Genomic DNA, 25211 nt, shown 5'->3' on the forward strand with positions numbered 1-25211 from the left:
AAATCCTACGTCACACCAAGATAAAACTAGGAGAAACCAGCAACGAGAAAGGTAGAACATCTTCATACCATTGAAGATTGCAAAGCGAAAGCCTTACTATGAACGCGGTTGATGGAGTCGTACTCGTAGCGATCCAATCCAAACATTGAGCGTTCGGTGTCTCCGCGTTCAACACACCTACAGCCCGGGGACGTCTCCTCCTTCTTGATCCAGCAAGAGTGAAGGAGAAGTTGAGGGAGAGCTCCGGCAGCACAACAGCATGGTGTCGATGGAGCTCGTGGTTCCCGACAGGGCTTGGCCAAGCACCGCGGAGGAGGAGAGGTGGAAAGGTAGGGCTGCGCCAAGGGGTGGTGATCAAGGTGTGTGTAGCCCTCCCAAAAATCTCTCTATTTATAGGAGGGAGGGAGAGGGGGCGGCCACCCTAGGGTTCCCCTAGGAGGGGCGGCGGCAGCCCTAGGAGGAGGGGGCGGCGGCGCCCTAGGGGTGGCTTACCACCCAAGGTGGTGGGTGGCAACCCCACGCCCTAGGGTTTAGCCCTAGGCGCCTTGGACCCTCCTCTCTTGGCTCGCACCAGCACACCTGGGGCTAGTTCCCTTCCACTTTCGGCCCATGCAGCCCTCCGGGACAGGTGGACCCTCCCAGTGGACGCCGGTACCCTTTCGATGGTCCCGGTATAATACCGATAAACCCCGAAACCTTTCCGGTGATCGAAACTGGACTTCCCATATATAAATCTTTATCTCAGGACCATTCCGGAACTCCTCGTGACGTTCGAGATATCATCCGGGACTTCGAACAATCTTCGGTAACCACACATACAATCCCATTACAACTCTAGCGTCACCGAACCTTAAGTGTGTAGACCCTACGGGTTCGGGAATCATGCACACATGACCGAGACATCTCTCCGGTCAATAACCAACAGCGGGATCTAGATACCCATGCTGGCTCCCACACGTTCCACGATGATCTCATCGGATGAACCACGATGTCGAGGATTCACTCAATCCCGTATGCAATTCCCTTTGTCTACCGGTATGTTACTTGCCCGAGATTCGATCGTCGGTATCCCTATACCTTGTTCAATCTCGTTACCAGCAAGTCTCTTTACTCGTTCTGTAACACATGATCCCGTGGCTAACTCCTTGGTCACATTGAGCTCATTATGATGATGAATTACCGAGCGGGCCCAGAGATACCTCTCCGTCACACGGAGCGACAAATCCCAGTCTCGATTCGTACCAACCCAACAGACACTTTCAGAGATACGTGTGGTGCACCTTTATAATCACCCAGTTACGTTGTGACGTTTGATACACCCAAAGGACTCCTACGGTATCCGGGAGTTGCACAATCTCATGGTCTAAGGAAATGATACTTGACGTTATAAAATCTTTAGCAGACGAACTACATGATCTTATGCTATGCTTAGGATTGGGTCTTGTCCGTCACATCATTCTCCTAATGATGTGATCCTGTTATCAATGACATTCAATGTCCATGGCCAGGAAACCATGACCATCTACTGATCAACGAGATAGCCAACTAGAGGCTCACTAGGGACATGTTGTGGTCTATGTATTCACACATGTATTACGGTTTCTGGTTAATACAATTATAGCATGAACAATAGACAATTATCATGAACAAAGAAATATAATAATAACCATTTTATTATTGCCTCTAGGGCATAGAAGTCTCTCGTGATTAGTTCGAAAGCTTGAGAAGAAGCTTGATCTTCTCCGCTCTCAATCAGTTGGGCACAGTCCTTTTGATGAGGAAAAATGTATAGTACAAAAGCTAAAGGAAGCACTTTACCAGGAAGAGATTTGGTTCCGGCAACGTTCTCGGGTGCCATGGCTTCGGGAAGGAGACCGTAATACCTCCTACTTCCAGGCACAAGCCCGACAGCGCAAATGTGTTAATAAAATTCAGAGACTCCGGAGAGCTGATGGGTCATTTTTTGCATATGACAATGAGGACAAGGCTGAGGTGCAGAATTTCTATGAACACCTCTATCAGTCAGAGGGCTTTGTGGATGCTAGCGTTTTACTCGACCATGTTCCGGTGAAAGTAACACCAATTATGAATGCTATGCTCACGAAGCCCTACACTGATGCGGAAGTTAAGGATGTGTTGTTTCAGATGGCGCCCTCGAAGGCTCCCGGCATCGACGATTATACTGTTGGTTTCCATCAACGCCACTGGTTGCTTTTAGGCAAAGAAGTGACCAATGCAGTCTTGGAATTTCTCAATGGAGGGGAACTACCTACGGGTTTGAACGACACTTCGATCACGCTCATCCCAAAGGTTAGTCATCCCCATTCCATAGCTCAGTACCGGTCTATCGCTCTATGCTCTGTTCTCTACAAGATAGCTGCTAAAGCTATCACCAACAGTATGAGACCCTTCATGAATGAGATTATTAATGAAGAACAAAGCGTGTTTATCCCTGGCCGACTCATTACTGATAACGTTCTTGTTGCATATGAAAGTGTGCACACTATGAAGAGGAGTAAAAAAGGGAAGAATTATTCTTGTGCGGTCAAGCTTGACATGATGAAAGCCTATGATCTCGTCGAGTGGCACTATCTTGAGGCAATCCTATCAAAACTGGGTTTCAGCTTGGTCTTTATTAGGCTGATTTCAAAATGTGTCTCCTCTGTCAGATTCACTGTCTGAGTGAACCGAGAGTTGCTGCCTCTCTTTACCCCTTCCAGGGGGTTCCGACAAGGTGAACCAGTGTCACCTTATTTGTTCTTGCTCTGTGCAGAAGGTTTATCCTCGCTTTTGAAGTTTTACAATGGGGGAACAATCGACACAGGCTTGCAAGTCAGCTACAGAGCTCCATAGGTATCCCATCTTCTGTTCGCTGATGATAGCCTGATCTTCATCAACGCACAAAACCAGAGTGCTCTCAGACTCAATGAAATCTTGGGATTTATGGTGATGCTTCAGGTCAGCGCATTAACCATGATAAAAGTTCCATTTACTTTAGCTCTAACAATCCTGACTCTGTGACGCAAAACATGAAAGCAACACTAAATATCCAGGTGGAGGCATTCAATGAAAGATACCATGGACTGCCGATAACCGTGGGACGAATTACGAGCGGTACCTTTCAATATCTTGGGGATCGAGCTCATGCAAAAATTCAAGGCTGGTCGGAGAATCTGTTAGCATGTGCTGGACAGGAAACACTTGTGATCAGTCATCCAAGCAATGCCGACCTATCCGATGAGCACTTTTCTATTTTCAAAAAAGATTTGCAAGAGCATGACTTCTCCTATGGCTCAGTACTTTTGGAGGAGTTCTCTTGATAAAAAATTCATGCACTGGGTGTCTTGGAAGGAATTATCTACACCCAAGTGCAATGGTGGCATGGGCTTCCGGGACCCACACAAGTTCAACCTAGCAATGTTAGGGAAACACGGATGGCGTCTTATCACCAACCCGAACTCCCTATGCGCAAGAGTTTTAAAAGGGCGCTACTTCCCAGATTCGGACTTCATGCAAGCTACTGTCCCAAAATCAGCATCATCCACTTGGAAGGCGATCATAGCGGGAAGGGAAGCTCTCAGTTTGGGCCTGATCTCACGAGTGGGGGACGACACATCAATCTCTATGTGGATAGATAAATGGATTCCAGGAACCATTTCAATGATCCCACAAGTGCAGCCATCGGTGACAAGTATTGAGAAAGTTTCTGAACTAATTAATACTGACACTTGGTCATGGCGAGAGGATGTTGTTAGGGACATTTTTTCTCCTTTTGACGTTCCTGCTATATTGAACATTCCAATTCGACAGGGTGGGGGCAGGATTTCCTTGCTTGGGCTTTTGATGAAAACAGGCAACTATACTCTCAAGAAGGCGTACCGTGCTCTCGTGACTCGGGAAGAGCTTCGCGCTTAGGAGGAAGGGGCGGCTACCGGAACCACACAGACCGATCAACAGTTATGGAAGGCCTTATGGAAATTAGAAGTCATTCTGAAAGTCCGGTTTTTTTGGTGGAGAGTGCTTTGGGGCATTCTACTTGCTGAAAGTACACTGAAGCATCAACACATTGCAGATTCTGAACGTTACAGAGTTTTCTCCAACATGGACGAGGACCTGAAGCATGCTCTTATACATTGCCCACATGCTCGGGGTTTCTGGGAAGAGGCCTACGCGTGGTTCGATCTCAGGCTACCCAACCTCCATCAGAGTTCTTGGGCAAGGGACATTACTTGCGACCCTCGGTTCACTGACAATGAACGTACAAAGATCACAACCATTATGTGGTCAATCTGGCACTCTCGGGACCGTGTTAAGCACGTGGAGGATGCCCGGGATCCGGTGTCAACCATGCGAGCCACTAGGGAGGCAATTGCTTTGCTGAACCTCCCTCGGGACGCTGCCGCTATTCTGCCAGGTTTTGGTTGGCGGCCACCTGACGAGGGGTTTGTGAAGATTAACACAGATGGTGCGCTCAATTTCGTTGAAGCAAGGGGCGGTGCAGGAGGCGTCGCCCGTTCATCGACAAGCCTGCTGGGATCTTGGTGCAAGCCTTACTTGGGGGGTCTCGGATCCCTTGATCACTGAAACCTTCGCGCTGCGGGATGGTGTCCATTTTGCTGCTCTTAGGGGTTTCTCTCACATGTCCATGGAAGTGGATTGCCTAGAGTTGGTTAAACTCTAGAACACTCGCCACAGTTCTCGCTCAATTGTGGCTCCTATCCTTCTAGAACTAGTAATGGTGCACGTGCAACGCACGTCTAAAATAACAAACGATATGTCAAACATCAGAAATCCTAACAAAGTATATGATAAATTTATTAAAAGTTTCAAATTTTACATGTAATGGATAACAGCTAATTCATTACTCTTACAAGTAATTGGAATTACCAATCTTCATGAATCAACATGCCTCTTGAATCCATATCAAACATCCTCTATATATGTTTCATTTACAACATATGAATAAAGTGCAGCCTTATTGCCCTTCTCACTGTTCTGGAAAATTGGAAGTTTAAAATCATTTTCCAAGCACAGAATTGTAGTGAGGCTTTGTTGAACCTTCTTGCTGTGGCCGGTAGGAAGACAATTTTTTGTAGTGGCAAAATAAAGCAAACAAATCAAGACTTCGTTAAACAAGAAGCCATGCTAAGTCTGAGCTATACATCCTCTCACACTCCATAACCTCTTGTTAAATATACATTTTAATATCATATTATCCTTCCAGTCAAACAAATTCACAACCATGATATGCACATTCATTCTAAAAATGGATTGACCCAACCGTACAAAAAATAAATAAAGGATTCATACAAGGAATCAAAAAATGATAAATATTGCATAAGGAAACCCAACAAAGACTAATAGTCATTGAAGATTTAGAAACAATTGAAAGGATGTTCGAGCCATCTTACCAATTTTTCAGTTATATTTTATTGAAAGGATGTTAGAGCCATCTTACCAATTTGCCAGTTATATTTTACAGCAAGAAAAAGGACAAGAGAGCTGAGACAACACTAATAGATGTAAGGCACTAAGAAAGCAGCCAGATAAATATGCAAATATACCCAAAAAATAGCATGAGTGTGAAAAGACATAGGGCCACTAAAATTTGAGATGATCCAAGAGTAATATATTTGTCAGTGATTATTGATACTGACATATGTATTCCTGTGCGGGAGTTGGGCAAGTCCCTGGCCGCCGTTATTCCTTGCCCGTCGAGAGAGGACCATGGCCCCGATCGAGGGCCGCTTCCCCGCCGCCACTTCAGAGAAACTGGGAAGAAAAATGGCCTCTAAAAGTGTGAAGTTCCAGGTTACTTTTTTCTTGATTTCTGATGACTGGGAAGAACGTTCTCTCCACATTGATGGATTCCTTAGCATAATTCGCAAGAAAACTCATTCCTAATGATTCTACAAATGCCTGAAATTAATCATAGATATTTTAGTAACAGCAATATGAAATTATGAATAACGTATGAAAAATATATCCCACCGTTTAAGATTTCTCATTTCCTTTTCAGCCCAGGTTATAACCATTTTGCGGGGATTATGCTTGCAGTAACCATATCTAAAATGATAATCTCCTTGAACATATATGTCTCTATCCCTGCAATAAACAAATGTCATTCAAACCATTTTAGAACAATTATTTTAACAAGTGCGAAAAGGAAAGAGCATATCACATGACACAGTACTGCAATATGTTTCAACAAGAATCTATAGGGAGCAACAAACAAGTGTAAAGAATCGAATCTTACTTAAAGACAAGGACAGAGGTTTTATAGACTTTGATTGCTAGCTCCTGGCCATCTATTTTTGTTGCATGATAGACATTTGCCTGCACAGGAAGTGGATTAATGTTGAATATAGAAGTAAAGCAAATTCTTAATGACTTAATTTGACTTCTTGTGTATCCAGTACATGAAGATACTTTCTAACCAAACAGACTCTTGAAACAAATGCCAGCTTAGTTGAAAGGGAATGGAATGGTACATTAGGATTATGCAAGATTGCAAGTGCAAGCAGACATGTTCGGCTCCAAAAGGCATAGGACAGAATAAATATCACTTAGCAGGGAGCATGTAAAGACCTGTTCCACCGTAGCACGATCAGCCTTCTCATGGTTCCTTATTTTGCCAATTGATGTATCCCTTATGATGTCCCTGATTGCAGTCGCTACCGAATTTGACATCCCCACGTGCATTCGACCTTCCCACTCCTTATAAATAATACAAAATCCATCACATAAGATATTGAGCACAACGTACCATAACAAGAGACTGTAGATAGAGAGTGGATTTTCAGCACCCGGGTGCCTAGGCACCCTCTATGAACTTGGGGGTACATTGGCTCAATCCAAGTTAGAAGATGCAAATTAGGCGCACATTTATAATAGCAGATAACACTCATTAATATTAAGCAATTCATCTCTGCACAGTTAACGACTACAATTTTTGTATGATTACCAATGGCAGGAAATGATACAGAAGGACGAACCACCGTGGTGACGACTTGTAAGTTCGCACCACCTAGAAATGGTTGGTTGGAAAGAATGCATGGATAGTCGAGGCAGAGAGACTACCGTATCGCCGTAGGGGGGCTGCTGCGAGAAGCACACTTCTGGGCGGAGCTTCGTTGCCGATGAGCTCCGATCTGCTAGGCCGCCGACAATATGTCCAGGAGCCATCAGAGAGATGGAACAACACCTTCACTGTGTGTGCTCACCTGCTTGACTCCGGATCTGGGTCGATGCCACTACTGTGTGTCCTCTCCATACTTGTGAATCGATTGCTCCAGAGCACTCATTTCAGCATTTATATAAACTTGGATCAAGTTGTGCTGAAGAAACAGTTTTCAATTAAGTAGGTTATAATTGATGCAGAAATAAACACCGGCAGGTAGCTAAGATGATTACAAAAATGTTGGAATTCATTTGAGCAGCTACTGAACCCAACAACCTGCTCCATATATATGGTAAAATGGCATCCTATACCCTGGATGGTATGGCATGCTAACTTCGACAAGAAGATATCCACTTGACAAGAAATCAAATCACTTTTTGAGTGCCCTCAAGAGACCAGTTAATGAGTTGCCATGTTAGGAGCACCAGGACAACACTTTTTTAATGGTATAAGAGCACCATTACCATTACTCAATGCAACAATGAATATGACATCCTAACAAGGGCTATGTATAGCAACACCTGATCTGAATCACAAAGAGTCACCAATACATTTAACAAATGATGAATAAATGCACATGCATAATACTACACAAAAGCAATAGGTAAGAAAGTCAACAAATTGCCATTCCGTAATTTGTGAGCCCAAGACAAAACCCTTGTTTGCTACATACGTATTTACGGTATAAGATCTCTGAATCTCTATATCGCAACATGTCCACGGAAGAAACAAGACGACGATCATGCATGGAATGTTTAGCTAATTGGAACTGAGAAACAGGTGTACAAAAGTCTTACCTGGCCCTTCCTAAGTCTATCTGAGGGGCACCGTAATGCATCTTCAAGAAGCGATACGACTGTTGCTGAGGTTGACGGCTCGAGGCTCGAATCAGCTAAAGCATAAGCTTTTAGAAAGAACGCCTCAAATGATCTCTGTATGGCAATGAATGCTTCCGCTTTCTGCAATCCTTCCTCGCAGTGGCCAGTATCATACAGTATCCATCCTTCATAAACAAGTCATTCATGCTGGCTTGTTGCATGCTCGCGAGCAAGCTGCAAGCTGCGCATTAATGTAGCATTCAGCTGCCAAGTCTAGATTCCCGCAATCCACATAAACACTCGCAAGGTTGTTCAAAGCCTGTAAGATGTGAAACAACTATATGTGTTAGATGCTTCTTGTCTAGACATTTGAGTCTAGAAAGTTACAGAATCGCCTATATATGAACTTGGATCAAGTTGTGCTGAAGAAACAGTTTTCAATTAAGTAGGTTATAATTGATGCAAAAATAAACACCGGCAGGTAGCTAAGATGATTACAAAAATGTTGGAATTCATTTGAGCAGCTACTGAACCCAACAACCTGCTCCATATATATGGTAAAATGGTATCCTATACCCTGGATGGTATGGCATGCTAAATTCGACAAGAAGATGTCCAAACTCCAGAGCCACCATGTCGCTTATGTTGCAGCTCATGATCATATTTAATTTCCTTTGTTCAAGTTGATGCAATTTGTTATACTGTTCTATTTTTTTCAGTTGTGTGCACCGGAGAGTGAAGAAAACCATCCTTCAGTGAATATCTTACCAGCCAAGCATTTGGTGAGAGGTCATCCTATGTGACGAGATTGATAAGACTGTTCACAAACATAGGTTATGCTCACAAATTAGTATTCCTTTCATATCAGCATTCCCTTGCTTCATATAAGAATCATTCACTATTAGGTTTACAAATAATTTTGTATAGTGTATTTAGTAGTCAAACAAGCATAGAAGACAAAAAATTAGAATGTCATAGTAATTCATTGGAGGTAGATCGCATGACTTATTTTTAGTTTCTTTTATGATTGATGAAGAACATCGGTTTGTTTCATATTCACGGAAGACATACATGTTGGTTGGCAATTCAGTCTCACTTTGCAATGTGAGCCCTGATTATATTGGAACAGTTCACTGTCCCTTATCTAAACTTTTTTCATTGTTTTTGTTTGGCAGCAAATTTTGGGTTAGTAATCATCTTAAGCCTTTCCACTCGGCCAGACAATTGCGCAAATGTATTCCTGAAGAAGTTCAAAAGATAGTGGATAACTACTACCTAGAATCCTTCTCATTGCTAAAGTGAGTTCTTCCATTATTCTTGGAGAAATTAGCTCAAACATGATATTGCGCTGATATTTAAGGGAAATTAGCTTCTATGTACTAACGAATAAGCTCATGAGCATTCAACCAGAGAATGAAACTATTCCACCTTAATTAGGATGTATGTCAAAGATGGCTTGTCTTGTGTGGTAAGGTTTCCTTACCTTTGTTAGATTGTTGGCAGTGCTATGTTATATACGAGTACTGAATTCCCTGTCTATAGAGATACTCATACTCTGAATTTTCATATTGGTGATATCTATTTGTTTTTGTCCAGTGCTAATCATATCAAACTTGTGAGAGCCGAAAAATATCAGGTCAGGTCCTTCCTTGGTCAAAGTTAACTGTTATCTTAATCTTACTTCCTTGGTCAAGGCTAACTAATTTTGTATAGGTGGAGATCGTGCGTTCATACCAGAGGAAGAAATGACCGGAGATTGAGCTGGTGTCCGCCCTGGTCGTCGGCTTGGCGTCGGTCTCCTGGTTGCCTCCTTCTCGCTGCAGTTTGGCCAAAATTGAGAGAAATAAGATTCAGTTTACGAAGACATCCGGTGAGAGAGAACGGATCGGAGAGAAAAGTGAGCTGCAGCCAGCCGCTTGCTGCCCGCCGTCGCTGTCGTCCCAAGGAGAGGGTGGGTGAACCTCCGCCGCTCGCCATTAACCCGTCGGCCGAGAGAAGAAGAGAAAGGAAGGGAGGGAGGGAAAGAGGAAGGGATAGGGAAGAGGGAGCACGCCATACTTCACCGCGCCGCCGAGTCCCCTCGCTCCCGCTCCCCCGTCGCCGAGTCCACGAACGTAATCATCCCCTCCTCCTCCTCTCCCGCCCTCCTCCACTCACCGCACCGCACCACCCGGCACAACAGAGAACAGCAAAGCAAATGATCCCAGCAGAATTAGGCAGCACCCCCACCGTTAACCCCCACCACCACCACCAGCAGCACCGGAAGCTTTCCCACCGCCACCGCGGCCGCCACCACCATCAGAGCAGAGCTAGCTGGCTGAGAAAGGCACAAGAGGAAGAAAGAAAGAGAGAATTTTGGGGTGAGAGACGGGCGATGCCACTGCCGCTGCCGCAGAGGAAAACAAAGAGAGAACGAAAGGAAGGAAGGAAAGCGAGCCCCGACCGACAGCACCGCGATCCATCCATCCATCCATCGACCCGTCGTGCAGTCGCTCACACTCACCTCTGGAAGCGCAGATCCCTCCAAACCGAGGACGAGCGGGGGAGTCGCGGCACGGCGAGCGGGGCGAGCGGGGCGGCGGGGGCGCGGGGGGAGCTGGGGCGAGCGGCGCGAGCAGGCCAGCGGTGCGGCGCGGCGCGCCGAGCGGGCCGACCAGGAGGAGGGCGGGCGAGCGTGCGAGCGAGGGATTGTCTAGTTTCGTTAACGACCGCGAGACGCGAGACGCGAGACGTGGGATGGGCAATTAGGGCTAACGAAAACTGTTTAGTTTCGTTAACAACGTTTTTAGACCTTTGATTAAGTGATTAAACGACTGAGATTGTGAGTTGGATCTGCCCTCTCGTGCTTTTATTAGTACAGAATAGGAGCGAACGGTAACATTTTCTCTTCATTTAGTTTATTCATGTTAATAGGTCAACTAACATCCCGGTTCATCTTTGTGCAAAACATGCTTGCACCTTGAATGTAACCGAAAGTTGGCTCAATGTAACTCCTAACTTCCTTGTGACCAGTCTCTTGACGGACGATCCTAGGATGACTTTCGTATGAAACAAAGCTCTCCAAGTTACCCGCAAAAAAGAAAAGAACAACCGCGGCCACTGCCTTCTTCGTGACCCTCACCTTGAATGTGACCGAAATCTGGCTCGATCTAACTCCTAACTTCCTTGTGACCCGCAAAAAAAACGCGGACACTGCCTTCTTGGTGACCCTCCCTTAGGCATCGTTTGGTTAAGGGGGATTGGGGAGATTTTGTGAGGAAAATCCCCGGGAGGGCCAGAAACCCCACAGATCCTCGGGCGCCCATTTGGTAGGAGGGGTTTGCTTAGCACAATCCCCTCCGTTCCCCTTCAATCCCTTTCTATCCATGTGTTTTAAAATCCTCCTCGGGGTACTAGTGGAAGCAAAGCCCCAGAGATTTGAGAAAATTATGTGAAACAAAGGGATTCACCCAATCCCTTAAAATCCCTCCCTTTCAAAACCTCCCCAATCCCCCTTAACCAAACGAAGCCTTACGCGTTGCCCTTGCCGTTCCACGGACAAGCCCGCAGGCAGGCTTATCCGGTTCCAGACTCCTCTCGAACCACAAAGGTCCACAATTAATCACAGTACGATACATGAGAACTCAACACACAGTGACAATCTACATGCACCAGGCTTATCCGGTTCCACAATTAATCACAGTACCTCTCCAACCACAATGACAATCTACATGCACGAGGTGCTTTGAAAGTGCAAAGCGCTTCACATCCACCAATACCAAGGAGTTCATACCCTTAGCATGTTAGCAAGATACAAAATTAATACAATCCAGTCAAAATGTTCAACAATCAATATTAGCAACTGTGAAATCTCAGCTAGCTAGGTGCTACCAGTGAAACTTAACACTACTACACCCTATAAAGTACAAACCCAGTCTCCGCATTCAGACCCATCCCACAGGCAATGGGAACATATTTCAACCTGGTTTGACCAGCAAAGCACTATTTTGCGGCTTCTCAGCTCATGTTTTTCACCGGTAGCCCTATGTTCTATTTCTTGCTATTCTATTGTCTTCTTCTTTACAAAGATCTCCACATCATCGCTTCGGCCTTTTCACCATTTCTAAGCTGCACACTCTAATGTGCATCCCATATGTACACAACAAAATGATCAATAGTAGAAGCCTGAATTTTTCTGTCGGGGAGCGTCTTTGCAGAGAATCGACCTCACTTCCATGATGGACCTAGGCGGCTCCAGCTCCTTTGGCTGGAGTGTGTTGCCAAGCAACTGCTGCATCTGGGATGCAAATGTATCATCGAGCACCTGCAGTATTACAAGTTTATTATATGACCATATCAGCGAAGAGAAGCAACCACCACCGGGAAGAAGCTCAAGAAATGGCTTGTGAGCATTAAAACGGGGCTATAAGAAAATGAACTTACCGATACTGCAACTCTCGCGCCTTTGTACCAGGCCTTGTTCTCTTTGCGGTTTTCCAGAAAACTCAAGACATCCTAAACCAAAGGTTAGTTAGTAAATCATACGATAAGAAGAGAAACAATGGTTCTATTGATCTTTCAGATACCTGCCCCTAGTTAGTAAATCATATGATAAGAAGAGAAACAATGGTTCTATTGATCTTTCAGATACCTGCCCCATACGATCCCAAAAGCCTCGGCATATGGCAACAAACACATGAACTTCTGAGACCTTGTGCACATGATTTATTGCCCCAATTAGCTGATCATTTAACTCCTGCATCCTGCTGCGGATATCTGACTCCAGGACCAATCCTTTTGAGTCTTGGATGATCTTCTTGAGCTTAGTTGTGTTCTGCATGCGGGTCTGCACATCGAATAACAAAATATTGTAACCAAAGTGAGCGCCCATTATCCAAGTATAGTGACAGTAAAACTAGCCACAAAGCAACTGTCAGTCTGAGTCTAGGGCTAGATATAACCAAATTGTTGCAGTTGCAAACAGTGTAAAAAGGCTACTGGAACCTGCTATTATGAAAGCCTAATTCACCAAAAGTATTCATCAACGCAATCGCCAAATCTATGTAGCAACACAGCATGACATGCCAATTAACGTTTGCAATATATGATGATAACATCAAGATGTAAACAATGGAAGCGTGGTTTCAAGTTTGGCAAAAACCCTCACATTCTCAGATAACTTCTCAACAACTGCTTGCATGTAGTTTCTGAATTTCGCCCTCAATGTTACTGTAACCTCACTAAGCCTTTCGCCGATGGCAGCTGAATTTCCTCCATGAGGTATACAGGAACTCCAGGACCTCAGATGGCTCTCGATCCGCGGCCGCAGAACATCCAATAGTCTTTTCATTGTGTTCAAGAGGATCCCTAGCTGTGAGCAGAAAGGGGTCAGACATCAAAATCTGAAATTCTAACAAATGTGAATGCGTAGCAAAACTTACATCTTCAGCTACGACATAAGGGCACGTTGAATTGCGCTTTGCTAGCTTTTGAACATATTTGAGGCCAAATTTTTTGGGGGCGATACAGTCCTTAAGTGGGGCCAGAATATCCACATACTGCTTTTCGAGAGAGTCGATTACCGCTTTCTCGATATCTGCAATAGCCTTTTTTGACAACATTCACAATAGTGCAAAGTAAGTCAGATTCCATTCTGATGCAAAGAAGTCAATTAAAGGTTTCACAAGTGAATCCACACATACATTCTCAAGAACAAATATGTATTCTGGCCATCGGCAAATGATAACCTCATACTCTGTCAATGTATTCTTCAGTAAATCATACATCTCGTCCACAAAAGGTGTTGTCATATGCTGGGTCCTAACCCCTGACCATTTAACCTGATAATCGGCAAAGATATTGCAGGATGAGACCTCAATATATCAAATACTGAAAAATTGGGTGCGCCCATATTGTACAGTAATAAGCACAGTAAATAATAACTTATGAGAATGGGGCATCAAAATTACAAACTCCGAAACTAACTGTATGGCAAGCGCATTCATCTCCAGACAAGGCCTGTATTTGTGTGTGTGCATGCATAGGTGCTAACAAAACTTCCAATATTACTAGTTATAATCTATAAGTGGTTTTCGGTATTGAATCGAATCACTACTGGAGAAGTGTCTACGCACATAACCTTCTGAATGCTCGAGTTGTTTAAGTTATGAACTATCAGTGGTTCCACTAACAACCAAGCCAATGTCATTCAGGACCCAACAAATTCAAAATGGAAGAGAATGAAATGGATGACTCGCAGTTGGCCACCACCAACGTAACATTGGACGTTAATCATTTTTTAATCATTTATTATACATCAAATATGTGCCAACCTTTTATCATATGATTTAACCAAAAGCAAACAAAAGAGAAGCATTTACCTTATCCAGTCTGCAATTTTCCAGCAGTGCTCTTCTTTTATCTTCAATCCATAATACAATGTACAAATGGAACAACTCTTTTGCATCAACACCAGCTTTAATAGAACTGAGGATTAAAAAGTATGTTAGCCTTGCATACACAAGACACAAGTGCAAGAACAGAGCCAAGTTAACAAGGATACTTACCAAATGTTCCAGCTGGCAAGATCCTTCTGAAAATCTGCAGTGGCGATCACCAAATCTGCAACCGGAGAAGAAGGGCCAGTAGGAGGGCATGCAACAAGGAACGAGCGTAGCCTATTTGAGAGCTCCACACTATAGATGGCGGCTGTCAAATTGGGGAGGTCGACAAAACTGTGGAAACAGAAGAATAAACAGAGATTAAAGCAAGGCAACAGAATCATTTTATAGTGAATGCTTCTCATAAATTGTACACAGAGAACTGTTTCTAAAAGATGAACAGCAGGCCCGGAAACAACAAAGTACCTGGGAAGTATGTGATGGTTATGAATTTCAATGTCTGTAAATATTTCATTGCGTATGTTATGGCACAATGATTTCATCTTCTGGTAAGCAGTTGTGAAGGTCACCATGTCCATCTTTATGCCTTCAGAATTTCCTGCCACGAATTCATCTGTTTCAAGCATGTGCCTCCGTGATCGCTTCCTGGCAGCAGTCTGGACATAAATGAAAACTTTTTTTTAAGTATCAGCATCTAGAGGCAAATGTAACATACATATACAGAACAGTTGAAGAATGACCTGGAAGTAACCACACAGTCTCAGTTGGGCCTCTGGAGATAGCACATCATGTAGAAGACTGTACAACTTTATAGCCGGCTCTAGGGCTGACGCAGCCAATCCAGTTGGAGGCCTAAAATCTTCCGCCAGTCCAGAGACCAGCGACTCATCGAGACACTTGTAATTCTCAAATACCATTGCTAGAGTTTGCTCGATTTGCTCCTCCACTTCCCCCAGTATTCGATTCTAATGAAGCAATCAGTCACATGATCATGTTAAGATGTAACGAGCAGGTAATGAAGAGGCTAAAGAGCGGGGATGGATTTTACTGATTTCAGCTAACTAGGTTAATTTTCTTGTAACATCAGAGAAACAATAGGATGCTACCTATCTTGTGAGAAAAAAATACCGTTCAAGCAGAAAAAAAACATCTTTTGATGGAAAAAGGAGCGAGTACCTCTTGATGGCTCAGTGCTGCAGTACCATGGCTCTTCATCAGTACTGGCAGCAAGAGCTCGTGAACCAGATTCAGCCAATCAGCGGTAGGGGTTGCAACATCCACAATATATGAGAGGTACCTTTAGGAAGAATGATAAAGAGCAGCTCACTGAATGGAGTACGAGGAGGGGCAAGAGTAATTTGATAGAATAGAAGAGACAAGCATTCGATGCAAACCCAACAATCATGAGCAAGTATCACAAAAAGCTACACCAAATATAGGGGCTGAATCAACTATCTACCATGATGTAGCAGACAGATATGAGTATTTAAGGCAAGCTAAATCACACAGAAAACAAAAATCATGCAAAAAGTCTAAAACGGTGAATACAAGTGATAATAAAGACTAAAGAAGTTAGAAAGAGTTGAGACTACTGTGTAGCCAAGTACCTCAACTTAGTGTAAGCATCTGAAACCCCATAGTATGACGCAAATTCTGTCAGCAACCATTTCCAAGAACCTTGCAAGACAAGATTCCTCTGCTGAATGTGTTGTGCCTTCATTGCAACTTCCAAAACAATGTCATACGCCACAGTCTCTGCAACGGAGCCATACTATACAAGAACAAAGAAAGGGATGGTAAGAAATTGGTCAGCATGTTAAAAGCATGACGCATCAAATTCACTTTATCATCATATATATTCAATAGTTCTTAATGGTTAACATCATGATAAATAGGATGCCCTGGTTACTTGTATTGAAATCGATGGTATTCCTCAGTATGAGGACATTCCAGAGAACATTTTACTTCGCTGAGAGAGATAATCTTAATGCACAAAACCTAAAACTAGTGTTGTAACTAACAAAAACAATAGTCATCACTATAGCCATGCATCAGTACCTTTGTGTTGTTTTCATCTGCAGCAGTTGTATATTGGACATATAAATGTATGCGGCCCACGAGTTCATGCTCTGGCTCCCGGTATATTGACCACCAACGAAGTTTGTCAGCCTACACAAGAAAATTCAGAAGTTTCCTGGGAAACATCATCAATTGCACAAAAAGGCAAAACCCGTACGTGGTATATCAAGAAACACCAAGTTATGGAAAACTACAAGAACCTTTTTCCTTAAAGAACTTTCAAGCAAATAACAACATGGTAAGGAAAATCTTACAGGTTCATCTGCCATTGTAGCAACTTGAGCAACAACACGCCCACAGGGTTTTCCGGTGGTATCAGATACATCAATGATTAAATCATCTCCAAGGCTATCTGGAAAGCTGAAATGTCAACAGAAAGATATTCAGCTTGACACCAATTTCATAATATATATACTTTGTCCTCACAACAAAAACTTCTCAACATATATATATGGGTCGCTACATCATCAGATACAAAGAATTAACAGTGGCATATATGCTATCAAATAACATGCTATAGAAATTTCTCTTTACGTACAAGACATGTGTTTCACCAGATCCTGGCTGCATTGGTACCACATCGTCTTCAGGTGAACTTTTAAGCCTCAGTTTGCATGAGTATGTCTCTGAGGCAAGAATATGGTGAGGTCAATTCAAGAGGCTGCAGGTCGTGGAAGAAATAAAGCATATTTACCTTGTTGTATTTCATCGGCTGAACTGCTGCGCAGGGTAGTTACACCAACTTTTAGCAGACCAGATACCTGCTTTATATATTGAGCACTTGCTTGCATGTATGCTAGACTATGCTTCGAGAAGGAACTATTAGGAGGTAGATGTGTTGCTACTTGAACTCTCCTAACTGACTCCCACCCAGAAGTGATTGATGATTGTACGTTGGACAAACGGTGCCGAACTGAATCGAATTTCACCACTGGCAGTGATGAAAAATTGCAACCAGAAGGCATGTCTACAGACATGCGAACTTTGCGAACTGCAATTGAAATTACATAAATGTTACCGTTTAACATCTTGGCATTTCTGAGAGTAATTTGCAGAGCATGTAAAGAGACCTCCTAACAGCTAGAATGATCTAACATTCTATTAGAAGTCCTCGCAAACAGCAAGTGGAAAAAGGGAAAGATTTGGCATGCATTTGGGAGGTGCATACCTTGAACCTTCATTTTTCCAATTGTTTTCTTGGGTTTTGATGCAGCTCCTTCCGTAACTCGTTCTGATGCCTGTTTTGTCATGAGTTCCTCTTCCGATCGCAGCAGCACATCTTGCAAGCTGAATGAAACATGCAAAAATATCAACTTACCTAGGTGTATAATTATTGACGGATTATGCTCATATTTGGTGCATTACGTTTTCACTGCAACATGTAAAAAGATAGTACATTGACCAGCATGAACAAGTAACTTGCACTGTACACTAATTCAAACAAATGAATGATATGCTTGCACAATACAGATAGGTACTTGCTTCCGCACTCCACCTTAGAATAGGTCGAGAGGTTTTGAACCGTTCAGGGGGGAGACGCTGGTGTGTTACTTAATGGCATTGTGAGTTTGCGACAGTTCTTTTTTGTGTGATAATACTCAGCAGTAAGACAATGATGAGCTATGTTATTCTTGGAAAATTCGCAGTATCTTAGATTAGAACACATGAAACATTGAATGATTGGTGTTTACAGAGAAAGAAGCTATTTTGGCTGATTCGATGTCTCTTAATATTTACAATTTGCATCAACAGAGGGGCACTGAGCTTTCAATGGAACAAATTGACTTAAGTTCAAGCATGTATTTCATCATGAGAAGAACGGGTGACAATGGCTGCAATAGACTGATGAGACATGCTAGGATCAAACAAGATCCCCAGAGGCACAGTAGCAAAGAGAAGGAGCCCCCATGAAGGCCAGATGGATTGGGCTAAAGTTCAGAACAGGTTGGATTCAAACGTCATCTATCAGCTTTGTGTATCCAGTTCAATTTTATACTTGACCAATAACTACTGCGCATAATAACTATACACACATCCACAATTGCTCATGATAACTAAAATCGGTAAGAAAGGTGCAGCTAGAATATTTCATGACATCTTTACAGTTGATTGTTACGAGCATGAAATAATTCAAACCATAACTCACCTAAATGTGTCTCTCAATAATGTGCATTCATTTTCCAGAAAAACTGGAGCTTCCATACAACCTCTAGCCCATGCATGAAGACACAGGCGAACACAAGCATCATATGCAAGCACAGAATACCAGGGACCTTGCAAACTGTTTTTTATTAAACAGGTTAGTAGAGAAATATGGAACAGTAAACAAGTTATAATTTAAATGTGTGCTCTACATACCTGGCATGAAACGTGGGGAGTCGGAGAGGAATTGAACTAGATGGTCTGCTGGTGTGCCTTCCATTTAAAGTGCTCCTAAATGGTAGAACAAATAGTCAGAACGACATGCCAGCAGAAGAAATACAATTAATTCTTGAATAATGGTTTGATCGACCATTCAGTATTACAAAAGCTACCTATCAGTTTTTTCAGGCAAATCAGCTCCCACAATACCATCACCATGGTCCTCCTTTTTGACAGTTGAACTATCCAATGCACTTGCATTTGCACAAGTTCTGGTGTCGCTGTGAGGAGCTGGTGAAGTTTCCTGACTATAATCATGGATTGGTGGTGCACTGGGCACATCAGATAAACCATCCTGCACACAACCCATTCGATTATTCAGCAAAATGCCCAAATCTACTTAACTATGTAAGAACGGTATCATAACTCCACATGTATTTTAGAAAGCATGGCAACAGATGACCCTTGCAACTTATGGGCCCAAATGACCCAGAAAAAGGAAACAATTTTGGGCAGCAACTTTGGGTCCTAGGTTACATCATGGATTAGAACCAGTAACAAATACAATTAAAATGCAGTTGCGGAACTGAATTATTCTTGTATTTTCCAAGGAAGAGCAAATATCCAGATCATAATGGTAAGCAAAATGGAGTTGCTCCTAATAATTGATTAGAAAAAAAAAAGATTGGCCAGATCATTATCCAAGTGGACCAAATGCGGAAGCATATCATCCTTAATAAGATAACAACAAACAGCTTGTGTTAACAGTAGTATCAGGAGAAGGTTTGTTCAATGAGCAGAATATTTGTAGCAATATCTCTACATGGAGCAATTACAATGCATCATTATCCAAGTGGACCAAATGCAGAAGCATATCATCCTTAAGAAGATACCAACAAACAGCTTGTGTTAACAGTAGTATCAGGAGAAGGTTTGTTCAATGAGCAGAATATTGGTTGCAATATCTCTACATCGAGCAATTACAACACATTGCCTAGTGCAAGTGTAAAGATTATCTATTTGGCAATATTATTGTACCAGAATGATTGTGTCTCTCAGAAAAGATGTCAGAACTTTCATATGCAGCCGAGGAGTGGAACTAGTGCTATTGGCCCATTTGATATGGCAGAGGATGAAGCAGGACTAAAGAAAACGAGAAGAGTTCATCAATTAGCACAGAAAACTAACCATTTTAGGAGAAGATTTGACATCGCCTCGAGCAGGGACATGGGCAGAGTAGTGTTCCGGCTGGTAGGCTCTCGAGTTTGAAGGCTGAGCTGCCGTACGAGCCGCCTTAGGAACGGCATTGTTGGCTTCTCTCCGGACTGGACCGGTATGCGAGTACTCAGATGCATACCCACCCTTGGAGGCCACGCCATTGTTCCGCCCCGATACCTGGCTTGAGAACTCGGAGCTGCCGGCAGAGTCGGAGTACTCCTCCTCCTCGGCGTACGCGGCAGCGCGCGGCTGTGGCCGGCGCGCCTGCTGCGGCTTCCCCCTCGGGAGCGCCGTGTCCCTCGACGAGCTCAGATCCGAGTAGCCGTCGCTGGAGTAGTAGCTCTGCTGCCCGGGCATGTTGGCGTAGCGGTACAGGGGCACGGCGGTGCGGCGCGGGGCGTCGTCGCGGTGGCGGGGCGAGGAGTCGACGGAGTACCTGCCGCCGCCGCTGCAGACCTCGACCTCCTCGGCGTCGGAGGACTCGTCCATGTCGGAGGCCGTGGAGGCGCTCCCGTCGGCGGCGCGCAGCGGCACGGAGGCGCGCGGCAGGTGGCCGCTCCTGTACTTCTCCGGCGGCGGCATGCCGAGGCCGGCGCCGCCCGCGCGCGCGGCCCGGAGCGCGTCCATGCGGCCGTGGCTGTGCAGCGCCCCCGCCCCCGCGCCCGCGCCCTGGCCCTGCCACATTCGCAACCACCGCGCGTCAGAGCTCACCCAACCCCCAGCTAGGGTTCAGTTCAGTTCAGTTCAGAGAAACCGCCGCGGCGGCGAGGACGAGGAGACCAAGGAGGAGAGCACTCACCTCCCGCACCCACTTGAGCGCGTCCCGATCCAGCCCCTCCGTGAACATCATCGCCGGCATGCAAATCCCCAGCCGCCCTGCCGCGCCACCAACAAATCCACACACCAAATCAGCGAGGCTCCCACCCAAATGCGGCGCCCGTAAATCCCGGCTTACGAAAAGAAAAAAAAAACCTCCCCAAAATGCCGCCTCCCGCACGCGGATCCGGGAGCCGGAACGGAAACCGCCAGCAGCTTACCCGGCACGCCGAATCGCCTGCGCGGGTCCGGCGGCCGCCGCTCCTCCCGCCCCGCCCCGCGCCCGGGGTTTGAATTCTTCGGAAGGCAACAGCTTCCAGTTCCTGCTGCGAGAGCGCGAATGCGAGAGGAGCGCGACAGCGATGGGAGCGTGGAGCGGCAGCGCCGGGTGGTGGGGGGAGAAAGAAAAGGGCGAAGAAAGGTCTATAGGAGGGGAGCAGCAAAGCAAAGGGACAAGACGAGTTTTAATTTAGTGGCGAGGGAGGAGAAAGAAAAAAAAAACTAGTACTACCAGCGCTGCTTCCTCCCGTGTTTTTTTTTTTAATTTCGAATTAATAACGTGACGGAGACGACGACGACGACGGCGGCGGCGGGGTTTGCAGTTAGGCCCCTGGGCCGTGCCCCCGTTTTAGGAAAGTCATAGAGGCAGGTGATCTGATCTCCTCGCACGTGCTCCCGACGGAACTGTATCGCGCAAACATGGAAACCATATACTTCGCCGGGGTTGGAACGGATCACACTATCCTCTCGTATCTCCTCTTGCTGATTTTCCTCCTAAGTACTGTACTGGAGTATCTTTTCCGTTACGGTATTGGAACGCGTGCTGCCTCTCGCGTGGTGTGCTTTGCGATTTTTAGGGAAGGGAGGGGCTTATCGGCGAGAACGGGGAAGAGATCGTCGTCGTCCCCGGCCTCCGTTTCTTTTGTGCGGGACGGGCGCGTGCGTGCGTGCGTCGGCCGGCCCCAACGGGAGGGCGCGTGCGCGGCGGCCGGCGTTGACGGCGTCAGTCGGGGGGGGGGGGGGGGGGGAGCGTAACGGTCGAACGACGTGGGGTTGATGGTGGGAAGTGGACGGGCGCGACCACGACCGGCTGGCGCTGCTGTAGTACTACTGTGGTGTGGAGTGGAGTGGACGCGTGTGAACGCGGCGCGGCGCGCGCGAGCGGTCCGTTGCCGCTCGGTGGAATCCGGGACGTTGGTTTTGGTGTCGGGTGTTTGGGCGGCGCGCGTGAGCGTGGGTGGGGGGGGGGGGGGGTCATGGGGTGGGGGCAACATGAGCGCGGGGCCCGCGTGGCGGGCTTCTTTTTCGAACGGCGTGGTGCGTGCATGGGAATTTCCTGGTAGCGTACGTCGTGGACGGACGGACGGGTTTACCCTCGCTCCTTCGGAGAAATTACGGCGGTGCGGCGAAGGAATTGCCACTGATGGAGTGAGACACTACGAGCTTTCGGCGTTACCCTTTTTTGAAGGCGAATGTGATTGTGACGGGTGGGGACGACGGGGTGATGAGCCGCGGCGGAGCATGTGTCCAAAGTGCCCATCACGCCCCGCTCCAGCTATTGGCACTTTGCAGTGGTCGTAGTAATATTTTTTCGCTCTCAACGGTTGAGTGTAATAATAATTAAACTAGGCTCTAGACTCCGTTTCTTGTCCATTTAGCTGCACGAGCTGGATTTTCGATCGATTTCCTTATCCCGGGTTGATTACTTTCATGCCAACTCCACCGCACGACCCCATTCTATCCGGTCCCGTTCGTTTGGGGTAAAAAGAACAAACAGATCGGTCCGGCGCGAGACGGTCCGGATCCATCATGTCCGTTTTGTGTCCGGCACAGCCCATTTTAAACGCAAACTTGCGCGGGATTTGGATCGCGGCGGACACCAAACGGACACGTGCTCGTCCGCGTCGGGGACGTGTGGAAGGCGGCCACCAACCTCCCACCCACCCGCATGAATGTGCACGAGCGGTCGGGCCCGCCTGTCATCCGCCCAGGGGACGGTCGCGGTCCTTTTAAGATGGGGAAGTCGTGGACCGGTTGTCCAGAGTTTTCATCGCCACCCCCGCGGCCTCCTCGAAACCCGACAGCCCCCTCGTCAAACCCTAGTCTCCCCCTCGAGCTCGTCGGCCACCGCAGCTATGGGTCTGTGGAACTACGGCCGCAAGGACACCCCACGACCGCGAGGCTGGCTCCTCGTCGGGATGCCGCCGCGGCTCCCTCAAGGAGGAGGCCGCATCGCCACCGTGCCAGGCCACGGCTCCCTTCTCCATCGCTCCTAGGCCCGCCGCCGGCCATCGCGATCAACACTACCTCAGCGTTAAGGTTTGTCGACGTTATTGGGAGACGAGGACGCCGGTCTCGTGAAGTGATGCAGTAGGTGTTCTGTTTCCCATCATCATCCACGGCATCTCCTTCCCAGTCACGCGCGTTGGTGCTGCCATCTTTTTCCCTTGACCCTCGCGGAAAAAAGGGGGCAGCTCGGTCGGTCGACGAGAGAAATGCCGCAGGATTTGGTGGGTGGATCGCCCGTCGCGCCATGCAGCCCGGCCTGCTCTCTGGACCGACGCTTCACATGGAACGTGTTGCGAGCGCGAGCTGGACCCATGGAAAGGTTGCGTCCGTCCGGGTAATCCACTGCACATAACTGCCGGTTAATTGCCTTAATTTCCTCGTTAGTATTAGTACTCCGTTAGTAATACTCTGACGCTCCCTTGACCTTCCGGTCCAAGCTCGCGTGGAACTTCCTGCACAGCTCGCGTCGTCGTTTACCGCGCGGTGTGAACGTGGCACGTGGAGCGGAAGCACCTTCCTCGCGAGATGCTGCTTGCTTCGGTGGTAAGGAATGTCAGTGAGGCCCCGGGCGACCGGAGGTTCCAGGTTCCGGCGGCATTGCCGTTTTGGGCTTTCTTTTAACAGCAAGTGGGCCGGGCGCAGCTGGGATGCAGACGAGGAGCAAAGGTCCGTGTAACATGGGACCTGAACCTCCCCTCGAGGCTGCAACCCGACGCGGCAATTTGATCTTTGCTTGAAAATGAGAAGGAAAAAATCTATTCTAAACCCTGAACTGGTAGCGCTCCAGCGAAATGGACCTTGATGTCCAAATCCCTGTCGATTGCACCCTAAACTTACAAATCCCGGTCTAAATCGAATCTTGCAGTGGTTTGAGGCTGATGTGGCGAAAGTCAACCGGTATTCTGACTCGTGGGGCTGTTGCGCTGACCGTTCTCTCGTCTTTTAACACACGCAGGCAGATCGAGCGCACATCCGCCCCACTACTTCCTGAAGCTCGACGGAAGCCGGGCGCGACAGAAGTACTCGACGACCACGACATCTCCCTCTCTGCCGCCGGCGCCAGCCACCGCCGCCCTGCTCTGCTTTTCTCACCGGCGGGATGAACCCTAATTTCGTTCCCCAATTGCTCTGCTCGATTTGCCTGGGTCTGTTAAAAGACGAGAGAACGGTCAGCGCAACGGCCCCACAAGTCAGAATACCGGTTGACTTTCGCCACATGAGCCTCAAACCACTGCAAGGTTCGATTTAGACCGGGATTTGTAAGTTTAGGGTGCAATCGACAGGGATTTGGACATCAGGGTCCATTTAGCCGGAGCGCTACCAGTTCAGGTTTAGAATAGACTTTTTTCAAATGAGAATGGGTGGATGGACTACGCGACCCTTTGCGTGGGTCGGCAAAGCCGGTGTCCGATCGAGCGTAACGGTGGCGGCTTTTGGTACGCTTGCGTTCTTACTGGCGCGCACTAGAGCGGTGCTGGCGCACGCCGAAGTGCATGGAGGCGGAGCTGAATATTTGAAACTTGATTTGAACCGGGGCTCCGGTTTGTGTGATGTGATCGTGATTATTCCCGCTGTCGAGCGAATAACTTTGGTGCTGCCCCTTTTGGATAATCTCTCTCGTGGGGTATTGGATACGTGGATTCTCTTTTTTACTTAACTAGTACAAATGCCCGTGAGATGCACCGGACAAAAAAATGGACATAACCTACTTCATGTCCCATTGTGCATCAGTTTTTAATATTCATTTTAGCAAACATTGATAAGACGATTAAACATGGGAATTTCATTATCTTTTTAATAAAAGTTAACATTTTAGCAAAAGAACCCGTGCGTTGCAATATGTATGGAAAAAAATCAGGGTTTACATGATATTCGACAGTTTATCTATCATGGTGAAATAGTGAGCTTTATTTCTCAATCTGTTATATTCTTCCTCGTCTTATCATGAATTCGTATTTATTACTTGACCACTTCAAAGATAAAATGACCCATTAGATAGTAATAAATTTACAATGCTTGGTATTTTTTTGTTATTGTACTACCACCAACAGTAGGAGCACACCAACTACG

The 25211-nt window shown here is 46.2% G+C and overlaps 2 protein-coding genes across 2 annotated transcripts; both read right to left on the reverse strand.

Moving 5' to 3' along the window:
* Positions 1-5407: 5407 nt before the first annotated feature.
* LOC123403796 (serine/threonine-protein kinase RIO1-like) lies at positions 5408-10175 on the reverse strand. Its single transcript, XM_045097713.1, has 8 exons — positions 10057-10175; positions 9733-9815; positions 7978-8317; positions 7081-7337; positions 6589-6717; positions 6257-6336; positions 5992-6105; positions 5408-5919 (listed from the first exon to the last, which is right to left on the reverse strand). Exons 4-8 carry the CDS (start codon positions 7183-7185, stop codon positions 5910-5912), a joined length of 438 nt encoding a protein of 145 aa, XP_044953648.1. The 5' UTR covers positions 7186-7337; positions 7978-8317; positions 9733-9815; positions 10057-10175; the 3' UTR covers positions 5408-5909.
* A 1570-nt stretch (positions 10176-11745) lies between these two features.
* On the reverse strand, positions 11746-20898 carry LOC123400958. The gene is made up of 22 exons (XM_045094672.1): positions 20836-20898; positions 20007-20711; positions 18992-19173; positions 18816-18890; positions 18604-18738; positions 17626-17744; positions 17152-17448; positions 16996-17083; positions 16712-16817; positions 16437-16547; positions 15986-16149; positions 15555-15675; positions 15119-15343; positions 14844-15034; positions 14544-14711; positions 14358-14463; positions 13680-13817; positions 13419-13583; positions 13145-13348; positions 12629-12823; positions 12421-12492; positions 11746-12301 (listed from the first exon to the last, which is right to left on the reverse strand). The coding sequence occupies exons 1-22, from the start codon at positions 20893-20895 to the stop codon at positions 12149-12151; spliced, it is 3780 nt and encodes a 1259-aa protein (XP_044950607.1). The 5' UTR covers positions 20896-20898; the 3' UTR covers positions 11746-12148.
* Between the last annotated feature and the right edge of the window lie 4313 nt (positions 20899-25211).

The sequence above is a fragment of the Hordeum vulgare genome, chromosome 6H (assembly GCF_904849725.1).
Source record: "Hordeum vulgare subsp. vulgare chromosome 6H, MorexV3_pseudomolecules_assembly, whole genome shotgun sequence".
Lineage (NCBI taxonomy): Eukaryota > Viridiplantae > Streptophyta > Magnoliopsida > Poales > Poaceae > Hordeum > Hordeum vulgare.